General features: G+C 37.1%; 1 protein-coding gene across 1 annotated transcript; it reads left to right on the top strand.

Moving 5' to 3' along the window:
• The first annotated feature begins 669 nt into the window (after positions 1-669).
• LOC107971075 (protein ZAR1-like) lies at positions 670-1,635 on the top strand. Its single transcript, XM_016943157.3, has one exon. The coding sequence runs from the start codon at positions 670-672 to the stop codon at positions 1,633-1,635; it is 966 nt and encodes a 321-aa protein (XP_016798646.1).
• Positions 1,636-16,854: the final 15,219 nt, after the last annotated feature.

Genomic DNA, 16,854 nt, shown 5'->3' with positions numbered 1-16,854 from the left:
TAGATGCACAAAAAGCATTCTACAAAATCCAGCATCCCTTTATGATTAAAACCCTCAACAAAATTGGCATAGAAAGGACATACATTAATACAGTAAAAGTCATCTATGACAAACCCACAGCCAACATAATACTGAATGGGAAATAGTTGAAAGCATTCCCTCTGATAACTGGAACAAGACAAGGATGCCCACTACTTCTATCCAACATAGTACTGAAAGTCCTAGCCAGGGAACTCAGACAAGAGAAAGAAATAAAGGGCATCCTAATCAGTTAAGAAAAAGTGAAAGTGTTTCTGTTTTCTGATGATACGATCATATACCTAGAGAACCCTAAAGACTCCTCCAAGAAGCTCCTGGAAATGATAAATAATTTCAGCAAAGTTTCAGTATACAAAATTAATGTGCACAGATCAATAGCTCTGCTATATACAAACAGCAACCAAGCAGAGAATTAAATGAATAACTTAACCCCTTTTACAATAGCTGCAAAAATAATAATACTTAGAAATATGCCTAACCTATGAGGTGAAAGACCTGTACAAAGAAAACTACAAAACACTGCTGAGAACCTGATGAAGAGAAAGAAGGGGTGGATGAAGGAGGAAGGCAAAATAAGGACCCAAACAAACTGGCTAGGATATTAGACTGCGCCTGAGCACCTGAGAGCGGATGGAGCGCTTTGTCCGTGTTCCCTACGGCTTGTACCAGGGTTATGGGAACACAGTGCCTTTGGGCCAGCCTGGACTCTCAGGGCACAAACAGCCCGACTGGAGGCAAAATATGGGTCCTCCCACTTTTCTGGCCAGGCCAGGGCTGCTGGTGCCTGCGAACGCCCCTGACTACTGCATTGACCCTTACAAGAGGGCGCAGCTTAAGGCCATTCTCTCCCAGATGAACCCCAGCCTGAGCCCGCGGCTGTGCAAGCCCAACACCAAGGAGGTGGGCGTGCAGGTGAGCCCGCGGGTGGACAAGGCTGTGCAGTGCTCTCTGGGGCCTCGCACCCTCAGCAGCTGCTCCTCCTGGGACGGCAGAGACCCCCAGGAGCCCCTGCCAGCCTGTGGGGTCACTTCGCCCGCCACCGGCAGCAGGGGCTTGATCCGCCTGCGGAGAGATGGGGACGAAGCGGAGAGCAAGGCGCTCCCGGGCCCTGCGGAGGCCAGCCAGCCCCAGCCACCACCACGGAGGTCAGGAGCTGACAGGCAGGAGGAGCCCGGGCAGCTGGAGGAATCGGGGGAGAAAGACGCCCCGTGCCCTCAGGAGACGAAGAGCAAGCAGGTGCCTGGAGACGCCGCCTCCGAGCCGCTCCGGAGGCCCAACTTCCAGTTTTTGGAACCAAAATATGGCTATTTCCACTGTAAAGATTGTAAGACCAGGTGGGAGAGTGCTTACGTGTGGTGCATTTCTGGAACAAACAAGGTTTATTTCAAACAACTCTGTTGTAAATGCCAAAAGAGTTTTAACCCTTATCGAGTAGAAGCAATCCAATGCCAGACCTGCTCAAAGTCTCATTGTTCCTGTCCTCAAAAGAAGAGACACATTGATCTAAGGAGGCCTCATCGACAGGAACTGTGTGGTCGCTGCAAAGACAGGAGATTCTCCTGTGGCAATATTTACAGCTTTAAATATGTGATGTGACTTGTACAGTGTGACTTGTAATGGACTCCTGAGCTCTTCTTGTAACTTACTGTGCTGTCTTCCTTTTTTGCAACTTGGCTCTGACCTGGCATCGGAAAATGGCTAGGCTTTTGTACTTTTTGTAGATTGTGTAACAATTGTACAATGTGAATAGAATAAAATAAATGCATGTGAACTAGAAAAAAAAAAACACTGCTGAAAGAAATTATAGATGACACAACCAAATGGAAACATATCTCAAGCTCATTGATGGGTGGAATCAATATTGTGAAAATGACCATACTGTCAAAAGCAATCTACAAATTCAATGCAATTCCCATTAAAACACCACTGTCATTCCTCACAGAACTAGAAAAAGCAATTCTAAAATTCATATGGAACCAAAAAGAGCCCACATAGCCAAAGTAAGACTAAGCAAAAAGAACAAATCTAGAGGCATAACATTACCTGACTTTGTATTATAAGGCCATAGTCACCAAAAAAACAACATGGTACTGATATAAAAATAGTCACATAGACCAATAGAACAGAAGAGAGAACCCAGAAATAATCCCAAATGCTTACAGCCAACTGATCTTGGACAAAACAAACAATAACATAAAGTGGGAAAAAGACACCATAATCAACAACTACTGGTGGGATAATTGGCAAGCCACATGTAAAAGAATGAAACCGGGTCCTTATCTCTCACCTTATTCAAAATCAGCTCAAGATGGATCAAGGCCTTAAATCTAAGGCCTGAAACCATAAAAATTCTAGAAGTTATCATCAGAAAAACTTTTCTAGACATTGGTTTAGGCAAAGCCTTCATGACCAAGAATCTAAAAGCAAATGCAACAAAAAATATGATAAATAGCTGGGATTTAATTAAACTAAAAAGTTTCTGCACAGCAAAAGAAACAATCAGCAGAGTAAACAGACAACCCACAGAGTGGGAGAACATCTTCACAATCTATACATCTGACAAAGAACTAATATTCAGAATCTACAAGGACCTCAAACAAATTAGCAAGAAAAAAATAAACAATCCCCTAAAAAAAATGGCTAAGGACATGAATAGACAACTCTCAAAAGAAGATATAAAAATGGCCAGCAAACCTATGAAAACATGTTCAACATCATAATGATCAGGGAAATGAAAATCAAAACCACAATGCAATACCACCTTGCTCCTGCAAGAATGGCCATAATCAAAAAAATCAAAAAATAATATCTGTTGGCAGTGATGTGGTGAAAAGGGGACACTTTTACACTGGTGGCAGGCCAATATTCTTAATGAATATCAATGCAAAAGTCTTCACAAGAATACTGGAAAACCAAATACAGGAGCACATCAAAGGGCTTATCCACCATGATCAAATAGGCTTTGTTTCCGGGATGCAAGGTCAATTAAATGTATGCAAATCAATAAATGTGATTCATCACATAAACAGAACCAAAGACAAAAACCACATGATTATCTCAATAGATGCAGAATGGCTTTTGATAAAATTCAATATCCCTTCATGGTAAAAACTTTCAATAAACTAGTTATTGAAGGAACATACCTCAAAATAATAAGAGCCATATATGACAAACCCACAACAAACATCATACTGAACCAGAAAAAGCTTAAAGCATTCCTGTGGAAAACCGGCACAATAATAAGATGCCCTCTCTCACCACTCCTATTCAACATAGTATAGGAACTTCTGGCCAGGGCAATCAGGCAAGAGTAAGAAATAAAGGGCATTCTAATAGTAAGAGAGAAATTCAAACTATCTCTGTTTGCAGATGCCATTTTCTTATATCGAGCAAACCCCATGGTCTCAGCCCAAAAGCTTTATTTATTTATTTATTTATTTATTTATTTATTTATTTATTTTTGAGACAGTGTCTCTCTCTGTCATCCAGGCTGGAGTGCAGTGGTGCAATCTTGGCTCACTGCAACCTCCACTTCCAGGGTTCAAGGATTCTCCTGCCTCAGCCTCCTGAGTAGTTGGGATTACAGGTACCTGCCACCATGCCCGGCTAATTTTTGTATTTTTAGTAGAAACGGGGTTCCACCATGTTGGCCAGACTGACCTGGAACTCCTGACCCCAAGTGATCCACCCGCCTTGGCCTCCCAAAGTGCTGGGATTACAGGCATGAGCCACTGCACCAGGCCCCCAAAGCATCTTAAGCTGATAAGGAACTTTGGCAAAGTCTCAGAATACAAAATCAATGTGCAAAAATCACTAACCACCAACAACAGTGAAGTCAAGAGCCAAATGAGGAACAAACTCCTATTCATGATTCCCACAAAAAAGAATAAAATATCTAAAAATACAGCTAATACAGAAGGTGAAAGATCTCTACAAATAGAACTACAAACCACTGCTCAGAGAAATCAGAGATGACACAAACAAATAGAAAAATATTCCATGCTCATGGATAGAAGGAATCAATATCGTTAAAACAGCCATACTGCCCAAAGCAATTCATAGATTCAAAGCTATTCCCATGAAACTACCACTGACATTCTTCACAGACATAGACAAAACTATTTTAAAATTCATATGAAATCAAAAAAGAGCCTGTATAGCCAAGACAATCCTAAACAAAAAGAACAAAGCTGGAGGCATCACATCACCCAACTTTAAATTATACTACAAGGCTACAGTAACCGAAACAGCCTGGTACTGGTACAAGCACAGACACATAGACCAATGGAACAGAAATAAGGGAATCCAGAAATAAGACTGCATATCTACAACTATCTGATCTTCAACAAACCTGACAAAATAAGCAATGGGGAAAGGATTCCCTATTCAATAAATGGTGCTGGGAATAATTAGCTAGCCACATGCAGAGAATTGAATCTGGACCACTTCCTTACACCATATACAAAAATTAACTCAAGATGGATTAAATACTTAAATGTAAAACCCCAAACTATAAGAACCCTGGAAGACAACCTAGGAAATACCATTCAGGACACAGGCACATGCTACAATTTCATGACAAAGATGCCAAATGCTGTTGCAACAGAAGCAAACATTGACAAATGGGATCTAATTAAACAAAAGAGATTCTGCACAGCAAAAGAAACTATCAACAGAGTAGACAACCTACAGAATGGGAGAAAAGTTTTGCAAACTATGTATGTGACAAAGGTCTAATATCCAGCATCTATAAGGAACTTAAAGAAATTTACAAGAATAAAACAAACAACCCTGTTAAAAATGTGGGCAAAGGACATGAACAGACACTTATCAAAAAAAGACATATATACGGCCAATAATCAAATGAAGAAAAGCTCGACTTCACTGATCATTAGAGAAATGCAAATCAAAACCACAATGAGATACCATCTCACACCAATCAGAATGGTGATTATTAAAAGCCAAAAAATAACCGATGCTGGTGAGGTTGTGTAGAAAAAGGAATGCTCATACACTGTTGGTGGGAGTATAAATTAGTCAACCATTGTGGAAGACAGTATGGCAATTTCTCAAAGACCTAAAGACAGAAATACCATTAGACACAGCAATTCCATCACTGGGTATATACTCAAAGGCATATAAATCATACTGTTATAAAGACACACACACATCTGTATGTTCATTGTGGCACTATTCACAATAGTAAAGACATGGAATCAACCTAAATGTCCATCAATGATAGACTGGATAAAGAGAATGTGGTGCATATACACCATGTAATACTATGCAGCCATATAGAAAAATGAAATCATGTCCTTTGCAGAGACATGGATAGAGCTGGAGGCCATTATCCTTAGCAAACTAAAGCAGGAACAGAAAACCAAATATGGCATGTTCTCAATTATAAGTGGGAGCTAAATGATGAAAACACATAGACACATAGAGGGGAACAACACACACTGGGGCCTATCAAAGGGTGGAAAGTGGGAGGAGGGAGAGGATCAGGAAAAATAACTAATAGATACTAGGCTTAATAGCTGAGTGATGAAATAACCTGTACTCAAACCCCCATGACACACGTTTACCTATGTAACAAATCTTCATATTCTGCACGTGTACCCCTGAACTTAAAAGTTATAAAAAAGTTTATCCATGTTCTTACATATTGCAGAATTTTCTTTTCTAATGCTGAATAGTTTTCCATTTTATGTATATATTGGATTCTTTATTCTTCTCTTGATGGACATTTAGGGTCTTTCTATATCTTGGCTATTATAAATAGAAGTGCAATAAATATGAGGTGTTAAGTATCTTTCTAAAATACCAGAAACGGAATTCCTGGATAATATGTTGAGGAGCCTCCATATGATTTTTCATATTGGCTGTACCATTTTGCATGTTAACCAACAGTGTGCAAGTGTTCCAATTCTTCTACACTTCATCAACATTGATCTTTTTTTAGTAACCTATATTATTAATTCATTTTGCTCAAATAAACAGAATAACAGCCTATCTTCATTATATGACGTCTTCTACTTTTGTAACAAGAATGTCATTTTGAAGCTACTAGTGAGGAGCTTTCGATGGCCAAGAGTTCATAAATAAACAAAAATCATGCTAAATATTGTTATTGCTTATCTTTCCTTTTTTATTATATATGAGTTCATTGAAATTTATTTCAGTTCTCCATGAAGAAAACTCTTTGGTATTGTCCTTGGCACAAGTTTGCTAGTAATGAATTATCTCTCTCTTTTTTTGCTTTTATTTATTTATTTTTATTTATATTTTTGTTGTTGTTGTTGTTGTTGAGACAGAGTCTCTCCCTGCTGCCGAGGCTGGAGTGTGGTGGTGTGATCTAGGCTCACTGCAACCTCTGCCTTCTGTGTACAAGCGATTCTCGTGATTCAGCCACCTGAGTAGCTGAGAGTACAGGCATATGCCACCACACTCAGCTAATTTTTGTATTTTTAGTAGAGATACGGCCAACTCCTGGCCTGAAGTGATCCACCCACCTTGGCCTCCCAAAGTGCTGGGATTACAGCATGAACCACCACTCTTGGCCTCTTTTTTTTTTTTTTTTTTTGCTTTTAAATGCCATTATTTCATTTTATTTTTATTTTATATAAATTTTTATTTTTAATTTAAGACAGAATGTTGTGAAGTTACACTGAGTGGTCCTATGCACCTTTCATTAAGCTTCCTTCAAAGAAAATGTTTTACTATACTATAGTACATTGTCAAAACCAGGACACTGACTTTGGCAAAATACTATTACCTCAGGTACAGACCTTATTTAGGTATTACTATTGTTTATATGCAATCGTGTGTGTGTGTGTGTGTGTGGGTGTGTAGGTCTCAAGTGTGTAGACTTACTTTACTATCACCACTATTCACAACTCTTCCATCATCACAATTAAAGACCCCAGTGGTAACCCTTAATAGTCACTCTTTCCACAACCTTAATCCCTGGAAGCTACTGATCTGTTGTTCATCACTAAAATGTAGCCACTTCAACAATGTTATTTAAATAGAATAATAGAGTATGCAATCATCTGTGATTTCCTTTGATACGTTTAGCATAATGTCCTTGAGATCCATTGTGTACCAATAATCTGCCCTTTTATGTTGCAGAATAGAATTCCATTGTACTGATGTCCAATTTTTTAATCTATTTGCTCATTACAGGCCATATATGTTGTTGCCTGTATCTGGCTATTACAAATAAAACTTTTATAAATCTTAGTTAACAGGTTTTTTGGTGTGAAAATAAGTTTGCATTTTTCCAGGGTAAACTCCAAGGCCAGTGGGATTACTTTTATGGTAGTTGCATGTATAATATATATATACACATATGTATATAAATTCCCTCTCCTCACTCTATCACAGCCATATATATATAACTTTTAATATGTATTCACAGTAGTTGTACCATGTTACATTCCCACTAGCAATATATAACAGATCCTGAATCCTTCCTTCCATTTGATAGTGTCAGTGTTTTTTTTTTTAAACTTTAAAAATATGTAGTGGTATCTCATCATAATTTTAATTTGCATTTGTTTAATAACTAATAATGCTGAACATTGTTCCACATGATTGTGATACATATTTTTATTCTGTGAAATGATTAAACTTTAAAAATTTTCTAATTGCTTTGATTTTTACCTTAGTGAGTTATTTATATTGAATATCCTGGATATGAGTACTTCATCAAACATGTGATTTGGAAATAGTCTCCCTAATTTCTGGCTTGTGTTTTTCTCCACTCAACAATTTTTGTTTTGTTTTGCAAAGCACAACTTTTGAATTTTTATAAATTCTAATTTATGAATTTATGGATTATGCATTTGACATCATATCTAAAAACTATTTGCCTAACTCTATGTCACAAATATTTTGTCTTTGTCTTTTATTATTTTTAATTTAATTTTTACCATGCAGTCACCACTATCTAATTCAAGAACATTTTCATCATGGCAAAAAGAAGCACTATATCCATTAGCAATTCCTTCCCATTCTACCTCCATCCTAGCTTTTTATGGGCAGAGTTGTGTCACCCCCAAAATTTATATGTTGAAGCCCTAATCCCCAGTAACTCAGAATGTGACTATGTTTGGTGATAGAGCCTTTGAAGAAGTAATTAATGTTAAATGAATTGATTAGGGTGACCCATAAGCTAATATGACTAGTGTCATTTTAAGAACAGAAGATTACAATACAGATGCACGCATAAAACTTCACGTGGACCACATGACAGACTTTGTGTGACATTGATAACCATGAGAGAATGCACAGCAAGATGGTGGTCATCTGCAAGCTGAGCAAGGAAACCTCAAAAGAAACCAAACCAGCCAAGAATTTGACTTAGATTTCTAGTCTGTAGGCAGTGTAAGAAAATGTTTTAAGCCATTCATTCTGTGGCGATTTGTTAAAGAAGCATGAGCAAAGTAATACATAGTCTCTAGCAATGATTTATCTGCATTCTGTCTCATACATATGTATGTATAATATATATATATATACACATATGTATATAAATTTGTCTCTCTATATATGTCTCTCTATATATATGTATGTGTGTGTATTTTATATATATATATATATATATGTATGTATACAAATTTGTCTCAATAAATTTGTCAGTTATGGGCATTCCATAAAAATGAGATCATATAATACATGGCTTTTTGTGTCTGGCTTTAAGTGTATAAGTCATTTGCCTCTTTTGTTAGGTTTATTTCTAAATATTTTATTTTTGATGTTATAGAATTTTAAAATTATTTTAACTATTTATTGTTAGTATATAGAACTAAGTAAGTTCTGTGTCTTGATTTTGTTTCCTACAACTTAACTGAATTTTTATATTAGTTCAAACAGTTTTTGTTATTTTTGCTATTATGTAACCTTTAGGGTTTTATAAATATAAAATCCTGCCATATATGAACAGAGATAATGTCACTTTTTTCTTTCCAATATGGATACATTTTATTTCTTTTTCCCCGAATTGCTCTGGCTAGGACTTCCACTTCTATGTTGAACGGAAGTAGCAAAAATAAAAAATCACAAATCAAATTACAAGAAGGCTGTTTTTTCTATTTTCCAATAGTTTACCTTTACTGGAAGTCTTCATACTGTTGCATGAATTCTTGTTACTGTATAGTGTCCTTTTATATCAACTCAAAGTACTTTATTCTTTACTGTAGGGCATGACTACTGGTAATGCTTGCTCAGATTTTATTTACTGGGGAATTTCTTTATTTCTCCATTATTTATGAAGAAAAGTTTTACTAAATGTAGAATTATTGGTTGACATTTTTTTCAACATTTAAATATATCCCACTGCTCTCGGGCTTCCAAGCTTTCTGCCGGAAAATCAGATGGAATTTTTATTGATAATTCCTTTTAAGTTATCAGTCACTTTACTCTTGATGTTTTCAATATTCTGTTTTTATGTTTGGCTTTCAGCAGTTTAATTATAATGCGTTTCAGTGTGGGTCTCTTTGAGTTTATCCTACTTGTGTTGAGCTTTTCAAATTTGTAGATTTATGTTGTTTCTTAAATTAGTCAAGTTTTTGGCCATTGTTTTTTCAAGTAATCTTTCTATGCCTTTCTCATTTTCCTCATTCATAAAACTTTTATAATATTGCTCTTCTTGACAGTATCCCATAAGTCTTTTAGGTTGTTATGAAGTGAATTGTGTCCATTCCAAAAATTAATATGTTGAAGCACAAAGTCTTAATGTGACTATATTTGGAAATCAAATCTTTAAAAAGGAGGTAATTCATGTTAAATGTAGTAATAAGCATGGGACCTTTTATGCTTTGCCCGCATGTTGGCCTTCTGGGTTCCCTCTCCCTGAGCCCAAACCTAGCCAACAAGTTTCAGGTTTGGGAAATTAACTTTCTAGTTTGGAGGATGCATTTCAGGTGAGTGTCCCGTACTACGGAGACACAATTACCTATTAGTGAAGAGAGGACGGAAAAGAAGAGAAGAAAAAGTGCCTTTTAAAGGATTCCCAGGGGTTTAGGATGCATTCTAAAGGGGTACAGACTGAAGATGAATGGCTACCCAGCTAGAAAGAGGAGAGCAGGCATCACTGGTTCCATTCTCAGATACCCGGGGTAAGTGAGGTAGAGAGAGAAGAGCATTCTCTTTCCCCCTTCCATTCTTGCAACCCTGAGTCCTGGTGACCCTGGCAGGCACCACCATGAGTGCCAAAGCAGCTTGTACCCATGAAGCAGGGAGGGGCTAGAGAAGAGGAATTATCCACTCTCACCTATGTCTCTTTCCCACCTACTGTCAGTAACCTTAGAGTTCCTTAGACCTTATTTATGCCATGGATACTAACGTGGCCTGTATCCAAGAAACAGGAAGCTCGGGCTTGGCTTAATTGGAGGGAATTAGCCACACTCACCTGCGCTGTGCCTTTTAACCTCTGTTGTCATTTGCCTCTGGATTCCTTACATCCAATTTTATTTCCTAGGACTTTGACCCGAAGCTTGGAATTGAGTCTGGGACAAAAATGTATCTCGGGGGAGGGGGTTGCATGGATTCCTTATCATAAGCCGAATGTTAAGGTGAAACTGTGGAACTGAGTTCTCTTCCAATGAGAGAGAGGAAAGGATGTCATGTGACACACCCAGCTAACTTGTAGCTATAGTTATGCTTGCTAGGATCTGGGTGCATGGTGCTTGGCTTTGGTTAGTTCCCTTGGTCTTACTTACCCAAAAAGGAAACCTCTATTTATTCCATCACCTGGCAGGATTTGCAGGATAAATTCTCAGAAGTAGAATATTGATCCAGATTTCTACATTACCCATGCCTCTTGTTCTTTCTGAGCTGCAGCCAGGGATTGCTGGTTGGTTTACAGGAGCAAGCAGGGTTAGTTTAAAATGTAGGTGAAAACATAAAAACAATGAATGAGTTTAGAATTTAATCACAAAAATATGTTTTGAAACATGATTTCTCTCTCTCCAGTCCTATTTGTAAAAAAATAAACCAATTATGATAGGGCTGAGTGGTTTGCAAAATACACTTTAGTTTTATACTTGGCCTGATTATTTGCATAAAGTGCAGCAAGAATAACTATTTGTATATAGGCCTTTTGGACTGGCTTTGATGGAAGTGTGCTCCACAAAGAATTATAGATAAGACCTTTTAAAACCAAGCCCAGCCATGGGTTACATCCTCAAATACCTATGAGTTAGGTGATCCTCTCCTCTTACGATCCCAAGATAAACTTGGAGCTCCTAGAGCTGTTAGAAAGTGACATTCTTTACTAACCACAGGTCAGAAACCCTGTACAGGGACTGCATAGACAAGGTTATGAGTCCAGTTTCCCCACCGGACTTTTATTGGCTCTGTTGACTCTGTAAAGGGAAGCATACCCCTCCAGTTAAAGCCTTGGTAAAATTAACAGTTTTTCCAATTGTGTTCTGTTGCAAAAAAAAATGAATTCTTATTGCACTGATGCAAACAGCTATATTGCCATAGGAATACTCACATATAGTTTCCAAATTCTAGAGGAACCAGGCAGAGAGAAACAAAAATGCTTCAAATTTTGATCATAGGGGTATAGCTTGCTGCATTTTCCTTATTAATAGTCATGTTGAACATTTTTTTATACCTTGTGGCTATTTATAAGTCTTGTTTTGAGAAATGTCTATTCAGGTATTCTATCCATTTTTTAAATGAGATTATTATTATTATTTAATTATTATTGCTATTGACCTGTTTGAGTTACTTATATATTCTGGTTATTACTCCCTTGTTGGATGAATAGTTTGTAAATATTTTCTACCATTCTATTGGTTATCTTTTCACTTTGTTAATTGTTTCCAGTCCTAAACAGAAGCTCTTTAGCATAATGTAATCCCATTTGTCTATATTTTGCTTTAGTTTCCTGTGCTTTTGAGATCTTATTCAAATCATAGTTATTCAGATCATTGTCCTGTAGTTTTTCCTGAATGTTATCTTCTAGTAGTTTCATAACTTGAAGTCTAACATTTACAGCTTTAATCCATTTTAATTGATTTTTTGCATAGGTACAATATGGATAACTAGTTTTATTCTTCTACATATGAATATCCAGGCCTTCCAGCACCATTTATTTAAAAGATTGTCTTTTTCCCAATGTGTGTTCCTGGCAACTTTGTCAAAAATGAGTTGGCTGAGTGTGGATTTATTTCTGAGTTCTTTATTCTGTTTCATTAGTCTATGTGTCTATTTTTTATGCCAACACAATGCTTTGTCTAGTTTTGGTTACTATAGCTTTGTAGAATAATATTAAATCGGATAGTATAATGCCACTAACGTTTTGGTGGGGGCCTAGAGTTGCTTGGATATTCATGGTCTTTCATAGTTTCACATGCATATTAGGATTTTCTTTTTATTATATAGAATGTCATTGGTATTTTGATAAGTATTACATTAAATCTGTAGATTGCTTTGGGGTAGTATAGTCATTTTGACAAAATTAATTTTTCCAATCCATAAGCATGGAAAAACCTTTCAGTTTTTTGTATGTCCTTTTTAATTTCTGGTATTAGTGTTTTATAGTTTTCTTTGCAGAGATCTTTCACTTCATTTGTTAAATTTATTCCTAGATATTTTATTTGTATGTGTGTGTGTGCCTATCTGAAAGTGGACTGATTTATCAAATTTTTTTGGATTTAATGCTGTTAACATATAGAAATGCCATGGATTTCATATTCTACAACTTACCGGAATTCGTATTACAGTTCTGAGATTTTTGTGGTGAAATCTAGATTTCTCTCGATATAAAATTATGTTGTCAACAAGCAAGGATAATTTGACATTTTTTTTCCTATTTAGAGGCCATTTATTACTATCCTTTGCCTAATTGCTCTGGTTAGGACTCCTAGTACTATGTTGAATAAAAGTAGTAAAGTAGCTATCTTTGTCTTATTGCAGATCTTAGTTGAAAGTATTTCAGTTTTTCACCATTCAGTTTAATTTCAGCTGTAAATTTGTCATAAATGACATTTATCATTTTGTTTCTTCTAAACCCAATTTTTAAGTTTTTATCATGGGGGGAGTTTAATTTTACTGAATGCTTTTCAAGCATCTGTTGAAATAATTATATAGTCTTTCTTCTTGATTCTGTTGATGTAATCTATCATGTTTGTAGATTTGCATGTGTTGAACCATTTCTACATCCATGGAATAAATTCTACTCAAACATGGTGAGTGATTTATAAATGAGTTGTTGAATTCAGTTGTCTAGTATTTTGTTGAAGACTTGCGTCTATTTTTCATCAGCGATATTGGGCTTTTGTTTTCTTTATTTGTAGTGTATTTGTCTAGTTTTGATATCAGGGTATTGCTGATCCATGTAATGTGATTACAAGTATTCCCTCATCTTTAATTTTTGAAACAGGTTGATTATAATTTGTGTTAGTTTTTTTAATATTTGGTAGAATTCAGCAATAAGATAATTAAGTCCTGAGCTTTTCTTTGACAACTTTTTGTTACTCCTTTGATCTTGTTACGAATTATTGGCGTGTTCATGTTTTCTATTTCTTCATGATTCGATTGTGGTAGGTTGCTTGTATCTAGAAATTTAACTGTGTCTTCTAGGCTTTCCAATTTGTTGATGTGTAGTTGTTTATAACCCTCAAATCACCATTTGTATTTCTGTGGTATCAGTTGCAGATTTTCTTGTCTCTGATTTTATTTATTTGGCCCTCTCTCTTTTTCTTTTGTTTTGATACAGGGTCTTGTTCTGCTGCCCAGGCTGGAGTGCAGTAGCACAAACATAGCTCACTGCAGCCTTGACCTTCTGGGCTTGGGTGATCCTCCTGCCTCAGCCTCCTGATTTGCCAGAACCACAGGTGTGTGTCACCATGCCAGACTAATTTTTGTAAATTTTTTGAAGAGATGGGACCTCACCGTGTTGCCCAGGCTGGTCACAAAATCCAGGGCTCAAGCAATTTTCCTACCTCGGCCACCCAAACTTTTGGGATTACAGGCATGAGCCACTGCACCCAGCTTTTTTTTTTTTCTTAGTCTAGTAAACATTGGTTGATTTTGTTTAACTCCTAAAAACATATTTTCATTTTCTTGATCTTTTGTATTTTTTAAATCTTAATTTTATTTATTTAAACTCTGATCTTTATTATTTATTTCCTTCTATTAATTTCTAGTTTGGGTTCTTTTTGCCTTTGTAGTTCTTGAGATGTACCTTTGCATTTTTATTTGAGGAATTTCTATTTGATTGCCATAAACTTCCTTCTTAGCACTGCTATTAATGTATCCCATAGGTTCTGGTATGCTGTGTTTTCATTTTCATTTGTTTTAAGAAAATTTTCAATGAATTTCATATTTTCATTTACCCATTTGTTGTTCATCAGCATGTTGTTTAGTTTCCATATATTTTTACAGTTTCCAAAATGTTTCTTGTTACAGATTTCTAGTTTTATTACCTTGTTATCAGGAAAGATACCTGATAATGTTCCATGTGCTGATAAGAATGCATATTTTCTAGCAGTTAGATAAAATTGTCTATAAATATCTTGTAAGTCAATTTAGTCTAGAGTATAGCTTAATTCAAATGATTTTTGTTGATTTTCTTCCAGGATGATTTGTCCTTTGCTGAAAGCGGGGTGTTGAAGTTCCTTATTATAATTGTATTGCAGTCTGTTTCTCCTTTATGATCTGTTAATACTCGCTTTATATATTTCGGTACTCAGGTGTTTGGTGCATATATTTGCTATTGATATGTCCTTTTGCTGCATTGACTCTTTTATCATTATATAATCACTTCCTTTGTCTCTTTTTGTAGATTTGACTTCCAATCCATTTTATTTGATATGAGTATAGCTGCTCCTGCTCTTTTATCATTTCCATTTGCACGGAACGACTTTTTTCATACCTTCGCTTTCAGTTCATATTTGTCTTTATATGAGACGTGAGTTTCTTATAGGCAACACATAGTTGGGTCTTGTTTTTTTATTCCATTCAGCCTTTAAATATATTTTAATTGAAGAATTTGGCACATTTACATTCAATGTTATTATTGATAAATAAAGCCTTACTGTTGCCATTTTGTAACTTGTTTTCTAGTTGTTTGTCACTCTCTTTTTTTCCTGTTTTCTTTTGTGTTTTAGTGATTTTCTCTGGTAGCATATTTCAAATCATTTATTTTTATTTTTAGTGTATTTATGATAGCTTTTTTGCGCTTACCAAAAGACTTACAAAATAAATTCTATATTTATAACAAGTTATTTTAAACTGATAGAAACTTTAACTTTTTTGCACTGATTCCTTTTCATCTGAAGGAGATATTGCTTCTTCTTTTTGAATTTGCTAGTTTTTGGATGAAATTTTTAATTTTTTTTTTCCTTGAAGGTACGACTGTGATGTTTGTTGCATACAATTGTTGGGCTACATTTCTGGGTGATTTCAGGGAGCCAAGGCTCTGTATGTGTTCCTTGGTTGTAGGTAGCTTCTATGAAGTAGCTTTCGCAGATGCTGCCTGTTGTGGCAATGTATCAGATGTACAAGCCCACACACTTTCTCCTGAGGGGCCGAAGGTGTAGAGGTCTCGGGAAGCTTGTGAACTAGCACTAAGCCCTTTTTGTAGTAGGTTTTTTATTTGGTGTTGTATTCAGGCTGTAGTCCAGCAGACGGCAATTAAAAGTAAGGTTTGGCTCACCCTCAGGCTGATGTCCAGTGACAGCACCTGCCCTGATGTAGAGTGATGGGAAGAGATTGTGTTGGAGTGTGCTGAGGTCTCAGGGTAAAGAGCAGGAGTCTACACCAGTTCCTCATCCTGAGGCAGCAAGAAAGTGACTCGCTCCCCTATCATGCCCCTGTTGCAGGGCTCATGGCCTTTACTTCAGAAAGATTTCATCCTGTGGTTTCCAGCCACAGTGCATCTTTGGGTTGTGGATATGACATAGGGATTACCACAAAAACGCACCAAGGACAGAGCCATTTTCCCAGTTGAGGGCAGTAAATTTTGTGACTTGTTTGTCCCCTGTTGCCAGGATGCTATTCCTCTGTTTAGGGAGGGACAGTTGGATCCCGCCCTTTGTGTAAGCCTCAGTGGAGCAGGCTTACTTACAGTGTGGATGGAGCTGCTGCAAAAGGTGCAAAAAACACACAATGTATGGGGAGTGGGAGAGGGAGGTGACTCTCTCCACATCTGTTCCTGGGTGTCAGTGTTGCCCTCTTCAGTGATCGGCACTGTACCTGCATTTCCTTTTCCCAAGAGGGCCTTGGTGAGATGAGCTCACTCCTCCTTACAGGTGAACCATAACAGGAGTTAGGTCTTCAGAGGTCCCACAGCTTTCTGGGGACCTCCTGATCCCTCATGTTTCCACAGTTGGAGTAAGCTATAAGGTATGTTTGGGGGGATATGGTGCGGCAGTGACTCAAGGGCAGAGAATCCTTGAGCAGGACAGAGGTCCATCATGAGTGTACAACCCATATGATGCCCACCATCTGAGATTGGCTTTGAGGTGGGCATGCCTTCAGAAGCTGGCCACTTACTTCTCTGTCCCCAGGAAGTACCCAAATTGTCACTGATAGCATTGCCTTGGGTCACAAGAGCAAAAGCGTGTCTCAACAGTTTGGCAGTCAGCAGATTGTCAGAGGGGTGAGGGGAAAAATCACTCTCACCCACATTTTCCACAGGGCTCTGAGTTCCTCAGAGATTAATCTCTACCAGACTCTTGCTTCTCTCCTCTTCTGTACCCCAGCTTCTTCCCATGGGCATTCCAATTAGTCCTGGCTCTCTTCACTCAGCTTTCTGTTCAGAACGTGCCCATTTGCCAGTAATTTTGATCTTTC

The sequence above is a fragment of the Pan troglodytes genome, chromosome X, assembly GCF_028858775.2.
Source record: "Pan troglodytes isolate AG18354 chromosome X, NHGRI_mPanTro3-v2.0_pri, whole genome shotgun sequence".
In the NCBI taxonomy this organism is placed as follows: Eukaryota; Metazoa; Chordata; class Mammalia; order Primates; family Hominidae; genus Pan; species Pan troglodytes.
Note: the sequence above shows the minus strand (reverse complement) of the source record. Positions and strands in the feature narration are given on the sequence as shown.

Excerpts from the sequence above, each read along its gene's own strand:
- LOC107971075 (XM_016943157.3), top strand. The coding sequence starts at position 670 with ATGGAGCGCTTTGTCCGTGTTCCCTACGGCTTGTACCAGGGTTATGGG.